The sequence below is a fragment of the Apteryx mantelli genome, chromosome 37 (assembly GCF_036417845.1).
Source record: "Apteryx mantelli isolate bAptMan1 chromosome 37, bAptMan1.hap1, whole genome shotgun sequence".
Classification (NCBI taxonomy): Eukaryota; Metazoa; Chordata; class Aves; order Apterygiformes; family Apterygidae; genus Apteryx; species Apteryx mantelli.
This window is the reverse complement of record NC_090014.1, coordinates 19,005-32,757: the sequence shown is the minus strand read 5'-3', so window position 1 is coordinate 32,757 and position 13,753 is coordinate 19,005. Positions and strand designations below refer to the sequence as shown.

At 66.3% G+C, this 13,753-nt stretch overlaps 1 protein-coding gene across 1 annotated transcript in view; it reads right to left on the bottom strand.

The window, feature by feature from the left end:
* LOC136995060 (neurexin-2-like) overlaps positions 1–13,753 on the bottom strand; it is a 63,392-nt gene that overhangs the window by 46,341 nt on the left and 3,298 nt on the right. The window contains 4 exon segments of the mRNA XM_067314760.1: positions 3,268–3,312; positions 4,554–4,855; positions 6,019–6,084; positions 10,241–10,258. Coding sequence (XP_067170861.1) covers positions 3,268–3,312; positions 4,554–4,855; positions 6,019–6,084; positions 10,241–10,258 — 431 coding nt within the window.

Here is a 13,753-nt window from a genome sequence, read left to right as displayed (position 1 = left end):
AGACTCACTAGGGCTTGTGCAAGGTTGCACCGGGGCCCCGTGCAAGGAGGCACCAAGGATTTGTGCAAGGTCACAACCGAGGCCTCGTGCGAGGCTGCACCCAGGGCTCGTGCGAGGAGGCACCGGGGCCCCTCGGCCCCCCCGGGACACGGAGCCCCCCAGGCTGGGCCCCAACCCCCCCCCCCCAAAACAACCCAAGGGGGGGCCCAGGCGTCCGGGTCCCCCCTCCAAGGGGCCCAGGCGTCCGGGCTGCACCTGGGGGGGGGGGGACGGGGGGGAGGTGACACGTGGGGTGACGACGGGGGGGGGGGCGACGTGACGTGACGGGTTAGTAACGAGTTTGGGGGGTCTCGGACGGGACCAAGCTCAGACAGAAAAATGGCTGTTAGTGGGGGCGGGCGGCGTTAGTGGGGCCGGGCGGCACGAGCGCGGCGGGGCTCAGCGCCCCGCGGCCGGGCAGGGCGTGCAGGGGCGTGCGAGGCGCGTGCACGGGCGTGCGAGGGGCGTGCGAGCGGGGCGGCGTGCACGGCACGGCACGGCACGGGACGGGACGGGACGGGGGGCGCGGGGGGACGCCGGCGGGACGGGGGCGACGGGGCCCGGGGGGTGGGTAGCGGTGTGATCTCGCACGCTCCCCCGTGGGCGCACACACGCTTGCACACGCACCTGCACACGCACACGCACACGCTTGCACACACACCTGCACACGCATGCATGCACACGCACATGATTGCACGCACCTGCACACGCATATGCACACGCTTGCACACATGCACACACACACATGCACACGCACATGCACATGGTTGCACACACATGCATATGCACACGCTTACACACACAGATGCACAGTTGCACACACACAGATGCACACACACACCTGCACACACCTGCACGCACACACTCATATGCACATGCTTGCACGCACGCAGACACACACGCATGCACATGGTTGCACACACCTGCATATGCTTGCATGCACACACATATGCACACACAGCTGCACGCACGCACACATATGCACACAGTTGCACACACACATGCATGCACACATGCACACGCATGCCCACACACAGATGCACACAGTTGCACGCACACAAATATGCACGCGCTTGCACACACACACCTGCACACACATGCATATGCACACACTTGCACACACACGCACATGGTTGCATGTGCATACCCCCACACAGAGGCACACAGTTGCATGCACACACACACACACGCACACGCATGCACGCTCCCCAGAGCACGTTGCCCTGAACACATGCACACCCGCGTGTGCACACGGGGTGACCCTGCACAAGCCCCTCTTGCACCGATGCCGAGAGACGCCCTGCACCGCGCACGGCCGGGCACACGCACACACACCGGCCTGGGCCTGGCATCGACGCACACGCGTGTGCGCCCCAGCCGTGACGCTGCTCTGGTGCACACGCACACCCAGCTGTGCACACGGCAGCCGCGGTCCCGCCCCAGGCGTGATCCGGCACCAGCGCACACGCACGGCCCGGCCACGACGCCATGCAACCGCACACGCCTGCACATGCACACCTGGTACAACCACACTCTCATGCACGCCCATCCATAACCCTGTGCAATTGCACACTTGTGCATGCACACGTGGAGCCGTGACCCCGTGCAATTGCACACGCCTGCACACGTGCACCCATCCGCAACCCCGTGCGATCACTCACGCACATGCACACCCAGCCATAACCGTGGGCTATCACACTTGTGTGCACACACCCATCCGCGGCACTGTGCAATGGCACGCTTGTGCACATACACGCAGAGCCGTGACCTTGTGCAATCACACGCTTGTGCACACGCGCACCCATCCGCGGCACCGTGCAATCGCACGCTTGTGCACACGCACACAGAGCCGTGACCTTGTGCAATCACACGCTTGTGCACACCCATCTGTAACACTGTGCATTGCACACTTGTGCACGTGCACACAGAGCATGACCCCGTGCAATCACATGCTTGTGCACACGCACACACCCATCCGCGGCACTGTGCAATCGCACACTTGTGCACATGCACGCAGAGCCGTGACCTTGTGCAATCACACGCTTGTGCACACGCACACACCCATCTGCGGCACCGTGCAATCGCACGCTTGTGCACATGCACGCAGAGCCGTGACCTTGTGCAATCGCGCACACTCGTGCGCACACGCGCCCGGCCGTGCTTTCGCACGTTTGCACACTCACACACACACACACACACTCGTGCAATCGCACGCCCTGGCGGGGGGGGGGGGTCAGGCCGCGTCGCGCCGGCCGGCGGCGTCCCCGGGCGCGAGGAGGAGGAGGAGGAGGAGGGAGGAGGAGGAGGAGGCGGCGGCGGCGGGAGGAAGGCAGCGCCGCGGGGCCGTGCGAGGCGAAGCGGCGTGCGAGGCGTGCGAGGCCACGTGCGAGGCCACGTGCGAGGCCACGGCGGGGGGGGGACACGGCAGGGCCCCCCCGTGCGGCACCGGCGACGCAGCTGGGGCCTTTTCCCGGGATTTTGCATTTCTGGCGCCGGGTCGGGGATTTGGGGGGGGGGACACGGGGGGGGGGGGGGGCAAAAAAAAAACCCTTTAAAAATAGTTTAAAAAAGGAAAGAAAAGGGGGGAAATGGGGAAAAAGATGATAGAAAATGGGGGGAAAAGATAGAAAATGGGGAAAAATGACAGAAAATGGGGAAAAAAATGACAGAAAATGGGGGAAAAATGACAGAAAATGGGGAAAGATAGAAAATTGGGGGAAATGGGGAAAAAAGAAAGAAAAGGGGGGAAAAGAAAAGGGGGGAAAGAAAAGGGGGGAAAGAAAAGGGGGGAAAGAAAAGGGGGGAAAGAAAAGGGGGGAAAAGAAAAGGGGGGAAAAGAAAAGGGGGGAAAAGAAAAGGGGGAAAGTAAGAAATGTGAAGAAGGGGGGAGGGGGAGGAAAAGGGGAAAGTAATAAAAGAACAAAAAAAGTGCAAAATAACAAAAAAATGGAAAAAAAAGGAAAAAAGGGGAAAAAAACAAAAAAAAACCCCAAACCGTAACCCCCCCCCCATAACAGCCCCCCCCGAGGCCCGGCAGCCGCTCGCTGGGGCCGGCAGCGCCCGAGGCCCCACGAGCTCGTGTCACCCCAGGGAGGGGGGGGGGGCAGCCGGAACCGGGGCGAAACCCGATGGAAAAGGGGTCGGGGGGGGGGGACAGGGGGGCGGGGGGGGGGGGAAGCGCCGGGGCCTCGGGGCCCCGAGAAGACAACGAGAGAGGCGGATATCTACCAGGTAATGGAGTTTGTTTACCATAGCGTGTCCGATGCCCGCGTGCTGCCGGGCGAACGGGGCAAAAGCCGCCCGAAAACGACAAAACACAACAGAACCGCAAGTGACTGGCGGGCCCGGCGGGGGGGGGCGGGGGGGGGTTAGTGGGGGAGGGGGGGTTAGTGGGGGGGGGTTAGTGGGGGGGGGCCGCCAAGCGTGTTAGTCGCACACACACATATGGGGGGGGGGCGGTTGCTGGTGCCGCCGTCGCACGGGGGGGGGGGGGGGCGGCAGGGGCGGGGGGGGGAGAGAAGTAGAAACCTCGTTAGAGAGGGGTGGGGGCGACCCCCCCCCCCCCCCCGGTCGGTGTCACCATCACCACCCCCCCCCCCCCCCCGCTGACACCACCCCCCCGTGTCCCACCCGCCGGGGAAGGGGCCCAGGCGTCCGGGAACATCAGCCCCATGGAGAAGGGGCCCAGGCGTCCGGGAACATCAGCCCCATGGGGAAGGGGCCCAGGCGTCCGGGAACACCAGCCCCATGGGGAAGGGGCCCAGGCGTCCGGGGACATCAACCATCAACCCCATGGGGAAGGGACCCAGGCGTCCGGGGACATCAGCCCCATGGGGAAGGGGCCCAGGCGTCCAGGGACATCAGCCCCATGGGGAAGGGACCCAGGCGTCCGGGAACATCAGCCCCATGGGGAAGGGGCCCAGGCGTCCGGGAACATCAGCCCCATGGGGAAGGGGCCCAGGCGTCCGGGAACATCAGCCCCATGGGGAAGGGGCCCAGGCGTCCGGGGACATCAACCCCATGGGGAAGGGGCCCAGGCGTCCGGGGACATCAACCCCATGGGGAAGGGGCCCAGGCGTCCGGGGCGCAAAGCCTGGCCTGCCCCATGGAGCATGGGGAAGGGGCCCAGGCATCCGGGACTCCCCACCTAGCTGACCCCATAGGGAATTGGGGAGGGGACCCAGGCGTCCGGGACACCCAACTGGGGAAGGGACCCAGGCGTCCGGGGCTCCGGCTTCAGCCGGTCCCATGGAGCCCTGGGGAAGGGACCCAGGCGTCCGGGACACCCACCCGGGGAGGGGGCCCAGGCGTCCGGGACTGTGCCCCAGCAAAGGGACCCAGGCATCCGGGACACCCACCCAGGGAGGGGGCCCAGGTGTCCGGGACACCACCGGCGAAGGGACCCAGGCGTCCGGGACACCCACCCAAGGGAAGGGACCCAGGCGTCCGGGGCCGGCCCGGACGCCTGGGCCCTTAGCGGCAGCAGCGGCGGCGGTGGAGGGGGGGGGCCCTACCTGGCGCAGGTTGCGGGTGACGCGGATGTCGTGCCAGTCGTTGTCGTTGAACTTGCCGTTGACGGGCTCCACCAGGGCCTCGAAGGCGCCGGAGCCCAGGTTGATGACGAGCCAGACGGCGCCGCTCTTGAGCGACAGGTTCACGTAGTCGGCCGACTTGCCCGTGTGCAGCAGCAGCCCGTTGCGCTGCAGCGTGCGGAACGACAGCGTCAGCTCGTCCGTGCTGCTCTGGATGGGGTTGTGCGACAGGTCGTAGCAGAAGAACTCGTTGCCCTTGAAGGTGGCCACGTACTCCTCCTTCCCTGCGGGGCCGCCGCGCCGTCAGCACCCGTCGCGCCGACGCGCGTTGCACCCGCGCACCCGGCGCTGATGCATCGGCCTGGGCGCGAATCCCCGGCGCAACCTTCGCTCTGGGCCCGTGCACGGGTGGATGTGAACCTGCGTGCATGCACATGCGTGTGCACGGCATGTGTGCATGGTGAGGGTGTGCTGGGAGCATGCAGAGAGGCGTGTGAGGTGTGAATGGATGGATGTGCACTTGTGTGCGTGCACACGCGTGTGCACGGCATGCTAAGGGTGTGCTAGGAGCCTGCAGAGGGGCGTGTGGGGCGTGCATGGGTGGGATGTGCACCTGTGTGCATGCACACGCATGTGCATGGCATGTGTGCATGGTGAGGGTGTGCTAGGAGCCTGCAGAGAGGCGTGTGGGGTGTGCGTGGGTGGGATGTGCACCTGCGTGCATGCACACGCATGTGCACAACATGCTGAGGGTGTGCTAGGAGACTGCGGAGAGGTGTGTGGAGCGTGCATGGGTGAATATGCACCTGCGTGCATGCACACGCGTGTGCACAGCCTGCGTGCACGGCGTGGGTGCACTGGGAGCACGCAGAGAAGCAGCCTGGGCATGAAACCCTGGTGCAACCATGCACCGGGGGCGTGCAGGGGCGGACGTGCACCTGCGAGCGTGCACAGCACACGTGTGCACACTGTGAGCGTGCAGGGGTGGATGTGCACCTGTGAGCGTGCACAGCACACGCGCACACCATGAGCGTGCAGGGTGGGTTTGCACTGACATGTGTGCACACACGTGTGCACACCGTGAGCGTGCAGGGGCGGACGTGCACCCGCGAACATGTACAGCACACGTGTGCACACTGTGAGCGTGCAGGGGCAGACGTGCACCCGCGAGCGTGCACAGCACACGCGCACACTGTGAGTGTGCAGGGTGGATTTGCACCGACATGCGTGCACACACGTGTGCACCAGGGCCACGCGTGCCCCCGCCGTGCGAGAGCCGCGTGCGCGCGTGTGCAGCACCTCGAGGCTCCCGCCTGACCCCGAGCCCCGCGGGAACACGCCTGGCACACGCGTGTGCGCGCGCCCCGGGAGGGCCCCGGACGCCTGGGCCCCGGCGGGGGGGGGTGGGGGGGGGGAGGGGAAGGGCCCAGGCGTCCGGGGCACTGACCTTTCGCCGCCTGCTGGCTCTCGGCGGCGCCGTGGCCGGGCCCCCCCTCGGCGACCTCGGCGGGCCCTGGGCGGGAGGAGACGCGTGAGGCGACGGGGCCCCGCGGGCGTGCAAGGGGCGGGGGGGGGGGCACGCACGCTCCCTCGCGTCCTCGTGCAAGGGGACCCTCGAGCGCCCGTGCAAGGGGACCCGCAGCTTTCCGTGCAAGGGGACGCGCTTGCACGCTCCCTCGGGTCCCCGTGCAACACGATGCATTTGCACGCTCCCTCGGGTCCCTGTGCAACGTGATGCACGCTCAACTCTCCCTCGTGCAAGGGGACCCTTGGGTTTCCGTGCAAGGGGACCCGCAACTTTCTGTGCAAGGGGACGCGCTTGCACGCTCCCTCGGGTCTCCGTGCAAGGCAATGCACGCTCAGTTCTCCCTCGGGTCCCCGTGCAAGGGGGACGCGCTTGCACGCTCCCTTGTGCCCCCGTGCAAGGGGACCCTCAGGGCTCCGTGCAAGGCGATGCACGCTCAGTTCTCCCTTGGGTCCCCGTGCAAGGCGATGCACCCCCCCAACTCTCCCTTGGGTCCCTGTGCAAGGGGACCCCCAGCTTTCTGTGCAAGGGGAGGCGCACGCACGCTCCCTTGTGTCCCCGTGCAAGGGGACCCTCAGGGCTCCGTGCAAGGCGATGCAGCCCCCAATTCTCCCTTGGGTCCCGTGCAACGTGATTGCACACTCAATTCTCCCTCGGGTCCCCATGCAAGGGGGGACACGCTTGCACGCTCCCTTGGGTCCCCGTGCAAGGTGATGCACCCCTAATTCTCCCTCGGGTCCCCGTGCAAGGAGACCCCCAGCTCTCTGTGCAAAGGGAGGCGCTTGCACACTCCCTCGGGTCCCCGTGCAAGGCGATGCACGCTCAATTCTCCCTCGTGCAAGGGGACCCTCGGGTCTCCGTGCAAGGCGATGCACGCTCAATTCTCCCTCGTGCAAGGGGACCCTCGGGTCTCCGTGCAAGGCGATGCACGCTCAATTCTCCCTCGTGCAAGGGGACCCTCGGGTCTCCGTGCAAGGCGATGCACGCTCAATTCTCCCTCGTGCAAGGGGACCCTCGGGTCTCCGTGCAAGGCGATGCACGCTCAATTCTCCCTCGTGCAAGGGGACCCTCGGGTCTCCGTGCAAGGCGACCCATTTGCACGCTCCCCGGGGTCCCCGTGCAAGGCGACGCACCCCCCGCTTCCCCCTCGTGCAAGGCGACGCGTTGGCCCGCTCCCCCGGCTCCCCGTGCAAGGGGGGGGGGGCGTCCCCGTGCGAGGGACCCGCCCGTCGTGCCGCACGGCCGCACGCTGCGGGGGGGGGCGGGGGGGGAGGGGACGGGGGGGGGGGACGGGACCCGTCGCACGAGCGCGGGGGGGGGGGGGGGAGGGGAGGGCGCGTCATACCTTGGCTGCTTAGCGTCAGGTGAGCAGGACCTTGGGGGGGGGGGGAGGGGGGGGAGAAGAGAGAGAGAGAGAAAGGGGGGAAAAATGCAAAAAAGGGGGGAAAGTGCAAAAAAAAAAAAGCAAAAAAAAAAAAAGCAAAAAAAACGCCAAAAAAAGGAAAAAAGCGAAAAAGAAGCAAAGGCAAAGGGAGGAGGGAGGAGAGAGAAGAGACGAGTCACGGGGGGGGGCGGGGGGGGGTCCCGCGCCCCCCAGCCACAATTTAAAAGCCGCTTTTAACTTGTGACAGGCATCGCACGGGGATGCCGGGACGGACGCACGGACGCACGGACGGGGCGGGACGGACGGACGGACGCAAAGGCGGAAAGCGAAGCATCGCCCCCAAAATGCTTCTTTTCCCCTTTCTGTCCTCTCCCGGCGACGGGGGGGGGAAGGGGGAGGGGGGGCTGCAACGGTGCAAGCGGGGGGGGGGGGGCACGGAGCGAGCGGCCGCCTCGCACGGGGCCTCGCACGAGGATGGCGGCCTTGCACGGGGCCTCGCACGGAAGCACCATCCTTGCACGGGGCCTCGCACGGGGGCACCGGCCTCGCACGGGGCCTCGCACGAGGATGGCAGCTTCACACGGGGCCTCGCACGAGGGCACCAGCCCCCCGGCTCGCACGGGACGCGGGGCCTTGCACGGGGATGTGTGTGTCCCCCCCCCCCCCAAGCCTCGCAGGGGACACGGGGACAAGGACGCTTCCCCGCTCCGCTCAGGGCTGCCCCGCCCCCCCGTGCATCGCACGCCCCTCGTGCAAGCCCCGCCCCAAAAGGCCCCGTGTCGCACGCCCCTCGTGCAAGCCCCGCCCCCACGTTGCGTGCCCCTTGTGCAAGCCCCGCCCCCCAAACACGCCCCGTGTTGTCCCCCCTCTGCAAGCCCCACCCCCATGTCACACGCCCCTCGTGCAAGCCCCGCCCAACCCAGCCCTCCATTCACTGGCCGTTAGATCCTGCCACCCCATTGGCTGCTTAGCCCCTGTCATTTGCATAGCCCCGCCCAGGCACCTGCCACCCCCCCCCCCGCCCTCTGCAGTGCCCCAGCTCGTTGGCTGCGCCACTCCCCTCCCTCATTTGCATGGCCGCTTCTCATTGGGCAGCCGGGGGTGATGTCATCCCCAGGGGGCGGGGCCTGGCGCTGGGGAACACGCATGTGCGGCGCTGTCACGGGCAGCGCAGGCGTGTGCAGATCCTCGCGCACGGACCCGGCTCGCACACGCGTGTGCACGGCCTCACACACGGACCCAGCTTGCACATGTGTGTGCGCAGATCCTCACACACGGACCCAGCTTGCACATGCGTGTGCACGGCCTCGCACATGGACCCGGCTCACACGCATGTGCACGTCCTCACACACGGACCCGGCTCACACGCATGTGCACGTCCTCACACACGGACCCGGCTCGCACACGTGTGTGCACCGCCCCAGACACAGACCCGGCTCGCACACGCATGTGCACATCCTCGCACACGGACCCGGCTCACACGCATGTGCATGTCCTCGCACATGGACCCGGCTCGCACACGTGTACATGGCCTCGCACACAGACCTGGCTCACACACGCATGTGCATGTCCTCCCACATGGACCCAGCTCGCACATGCGTGTGCACGTCCTCGCACACAGACCCAGCTCACACATGCATGTGCACCGCCCTGGACACAGACCCGGCTCGCACATGCGTGCGCACCGCCCCGGACACAGACCCGGCTCGCACACACGTGCGCACTTCCTTGCACATGGACCTGGCTCACACACATGTGCGCACTGTCCTGGACATGGACCCAGCTCACACACGCGTGTGCACGTCCTTGCACACAGACCTGGCTCGCACATGCGTGTGTGCTGCCCAGGACACGGGCACAGACCAGGCCCGCAGAGCCCTGCCGACACGCACACGGCAAGCACACGCGTGCGGCACGTGGGCACACGAAACACCCCCCCCCACGCACACGCACCACGGGGTGCACACGCGTGTGACGTGGGGCAGACGGACCCCTGAGCCGTGCAACCCCCCCGACCTCGCACGAGCACCTGCCCTGCGCACGGCGGCGAGCGTCGCACGGACCCTGCAGCGTGCACGAGCCCCCAAGCGTCGCACGAGCCCCGCGACACGCACGAGGCCCGAGTGTGGCACGAGCCCCCGAGCGTCGCACGGACCCGAGCGTCGTGCAAGCCCCCGCGACGTGCACGAGCCCCCGAGCGTCGCACAAGCTCCGGCTCTGGGCACAGACGTGAGCTTCGCACAAGCCCTGAGCCTTGCACGAACTCCCAGAGCTTTGCACGAGCCCTGCTTCACGCACGAGTCCCTGACCTTTGCACAAGTCCCTGACCTTTGCACGAAACCCCTGAGCTTTGCACGAGTGTCCCCAAGCTTTGCACGAGCCCTGTTCCATGCACGAGTCCCTGACCTTTGCACCAACACTGCTCCACGCACGAGATCCGAGGCTTGCACGAGTCCCTGAGCTGTGCATGAACCCCTGAGCCTTGCACGAACTCCCAGAGCTTTGCACGAGTCCCTCCGAGCTTTGCACAAGCCCTGCTCCACGCAAAAAACCCCCTGAGCTTTGCACAAGTCCCCGACCTTTGCATGAAACCCCTGAGCTTTGCACGAGCCCCCCCCGACCTTTGCACCAGCGCTGCCCCACGCACGAGATCCGAGGCTTGCACGAGTCCCTGAGCGCCGCACACACACACACACCCCCCACCCGGCCCGGCCTCGCACACGCGGCCTCGCACGCGCGGCACGGCTCGGCTCGGCTCACCTTCCACGGGAAGCTCCTCTGCGGGGCGGCCACGGCGCGGCGGCGGGGCGGGAGAGAAGGAGGCCGTTAGCGCGCGGGGACGATGGAGCCCGTGCGAGAACCCGTGCGAGGCCCCACGCCGGCGTCCCGCGACCTCGGGCTGCCCTTGGGAGAGGGGGGGGACGTGCAAGGGGGGGGGGACGTGCAAGGGGGGGGGATGTGCAAGGGGGGGGGAACATGCAAGGGGGGGGGAACGTGCAAGGGGGGCGCTCGCACGAGGCCTGCGAGCCCCCCATGTGCACCGGGGCCGTGCGACACGCGCACGTGGGTGTGGGGCGGTGGGTTGTGGTGTCCTCGGGGGGCAACGGGGGTTTGCACGACCCAGCAAGGTTTGCACGGCCCATTGCACGTCTCAGCAGGGTTTGCACGGCCCAGAGGGGTTTGCACAACCCAGCAAGGTTTGCACGACCCAAAGGGGTTTGCACAGCTTGTAGCATGGTCCAGCAAGGTTTGCACGGCCCATTGCATGCCCCAAAGGGGTTTGCACGGCCCGTAGCACAGTCCAGTAAGGTTTGCACAGCCCAGCAAGGTTTGCACGGCCCATTGCACGTCTCAGCAGGGTTTGCACGACCCAGCAAGGTTTGCACGGCCCATTGCACGTCTCAGCAGGGTTTGCACGACCCAGCAAGGTTTGCACGGCCCAGCAGGGTTTGCACATCCCAGCGGGCTTTGCACGGCCCATAGCAAGGCCCAGCGAGGTTTGCATGGCCCAGAGGGGTTTGCACACTCCTCCAGGGTCTGCAAACCCTGTTGCACATCCCAGCGGGCTTTGCACGGCCCAGAGAATTTTGCACGCCCTGCGCAATGCCTCAGCGAGGTTTGCACGCCCTGCTGGTGTTTCCACGTCCCAGGGCACATCCCGTGGGGTTTGTACACTCCTCCAGGGCTTGCACACCCCGCAGTGCACCCCAGCAGGGTCTGCACGCCCCATAGCACCTCCCAGCAGGCCTTGCACACCCCGGGGGGGAGGGTTGCACGCCCCATAGCACGTCCCAGGGGGGGTTGCATGACCCAGGGGGCTTTGCACGCCCCATAGCACGTCCCCGTGGGGTTTGCACACTCCTCCAGGGCTTGCACACCCCATAGCACATCCCAGTGGGGTTTGCACGCCCTGGGGGGGTTTGCACACCCCATAGCACGTCCCAGGGGAGTTTGCACACCCCAGGGGGTTTGCACGCCCCATCGCACACCCCGGGGGGATTTGCACGCCCCATCGCACACCCGCAGGGCCCCCGTTCCCCCCCTGCATCGTCTCCCCCCAGCGGCCTCAAGGACGCGGCGGCGGCGGCGCGGAGGAAAAACATCCCCGTGGCGACGCGCCCCGGCAACCGTTCCCAGGGAGACAGGCGGACCGGCCGTCTCCATGGCAACCTGCCCCGGGTTGCCAGGGCGCCGCCGTCGCCCCGGCAACGGGTCAGCCTTCCCCCGGCAACGGGCCCGCGAGGATGCTGTCGCTGCGGCAACGGCGCCCGGTTGTCACGGCGGCGCCTGGGGCAAAGTGTGTGTGTGTGGGGGGGGGAGTCGTGCAAGGGGGGGGGGTCTCGCACGGGGGCCCAGGCGTCCGGGAGGGGCCCAGGCGTCCGGGAGGGACCTTCCAGGCCTCCCCCCTCCCTCCCTGTCCTGCACGAGGACGTGCAAGGGCACCGGGACGTGCAAGGGCACCAAGACCCGGGGACGTGCAAGGGCACCGGGACGTGCAAAGACACGACGGTGCGCGAGGGCGCGCGGGAGTGCACAGGCACAAGGACAGGCAAGGACACGAGGGCACGCAAGGACACGAGGGTGTGCGAAGGCGCAAGGACGTGCAAGGACGCAGGGACGTGCAAGGACACGCAGACGCGCAGAGGCTTTGCCACGTGCAAGGACACACAGACATGCAGAGGCTTTGCAACGTGCAAGGACACTGCGAGGTGCAAGGACACGAGGATGCACAAAGACACGCGGGAGGGCAGAGACGTCGCAGCTCGCAGGGGCCACGAGGACGCGCGGAAGAGCAGGGAGATTGCAACGCGCAAAGCCACGCGGCCGTGCAAAGCCACACGGAAGCGCAGAGACTCCGCGGCGTGCGACGGCACGCAGCCTCGCACGAGGACGTGCAAAGACGCGCAGAGACATTGCAACGCGCGGGGACGCAAGGCTGCGCAAGGGCACGAGGCGGTGCAAGGGCACGTGGACGCGCAGAGACATTGCAATGTGCAAAGACCCCAGGCCGTGCAAGGGCCACCCGAAAGCGCAGCCACATCGCAGCTTGCAGGGCCCCCGCGTCGGTGCAAGGACACTGCAGTGTGCAAAGACACAAGGTGGTGCAGAGACGTTGCAATGTGCGAGGACCCGCAATGGTGCAGAGACGTTGCAACGTGCAAAGACACAAGGATCTGCCAAAGCACAAGGGAGCGCAGAGGCATTGAAATGTGCAAAGACACGAGGTGGTGCAAGGCCCCGCGTCGGTGCAAAGTCATTGCAACGTGCAAAGGCACCAGGACGTGCCAGGGCCACCTGAAAGCGCAGCCACATCGCAGCTTGCAAAGCCCCGCGTCGGTGCAAGGACATTGCAATGTGCAAAGACTCGAGGTGGTGCAAGGACCCGTGGTGGTGCAGAGACATCGCAATGTGCGAGGGCTGCGCAAGGGCCACCCAAAAGCATTGCAGCTTGCAAGGACCCACGTTGGTGCAAGGTCACTGCAACGTGGAAAGACACGAGGTGGTGCAGAGACATTGCAACGTGCAAGGATTGTGCAAGCGCCACCCAAAAGCGCAGCCACATCGCAGCTTGCAAGGACCCACGTCAGTGCATGGACTCACATCGGTGCAAGGACCCAGGTCAGTGCAAGGCCCCGCGTCGGTGCAAGGCCATTGCAACGTGCAAAGACACGAGGTGGTGCAGAGACGTTGCAACGTGCAAGGACACCAGGCTGTGCAAGGGCCACCCGAAAGCGCAGCCACATCGCAGCTTGCAAGGACCCGTGTTGGTGCAAGAACCCACGTCCATGCAAGAACCCCCGTGTTGGTGCAAGAACTTGGATCTGTGCAAGAACCCCCGTGTTGGTGCAAGAACCCTCATGTTGGTGCAAGAACCCATGTCCGTGCAAGGACCCCTGTACCGGTGCATGGACCCACATCCATGCAAGGACATGTGTCCGTGCAAGAACCTGCATCCGTGCAAGAACCCGTGTTGGTGCAAGGACCTCCCATGCTGGTGCAAGGACCCCTGCGTCAGTGCAAGGACCCCCGCGCCGGTGCAAGGACCCCTGCGTCGGTGCAAGGACCTGTGTTGGTGCAAGAACCCCTGCGCCCATGCAAGGACCCACGTCAGCGCAAAGACCCGTGTTGGTGCAAGGACCTGTGTCCGTGCAAGGACCCCAATGCTGGTGCAAGGACCCCCGTGCCAGTGCAAGGACCCGTGTCCGTGCAAGGACCCCTGTGTCCATGCAAGAGCCCCCACACCCATGCACGGCCCCCCCGTGCGCCTGTGCA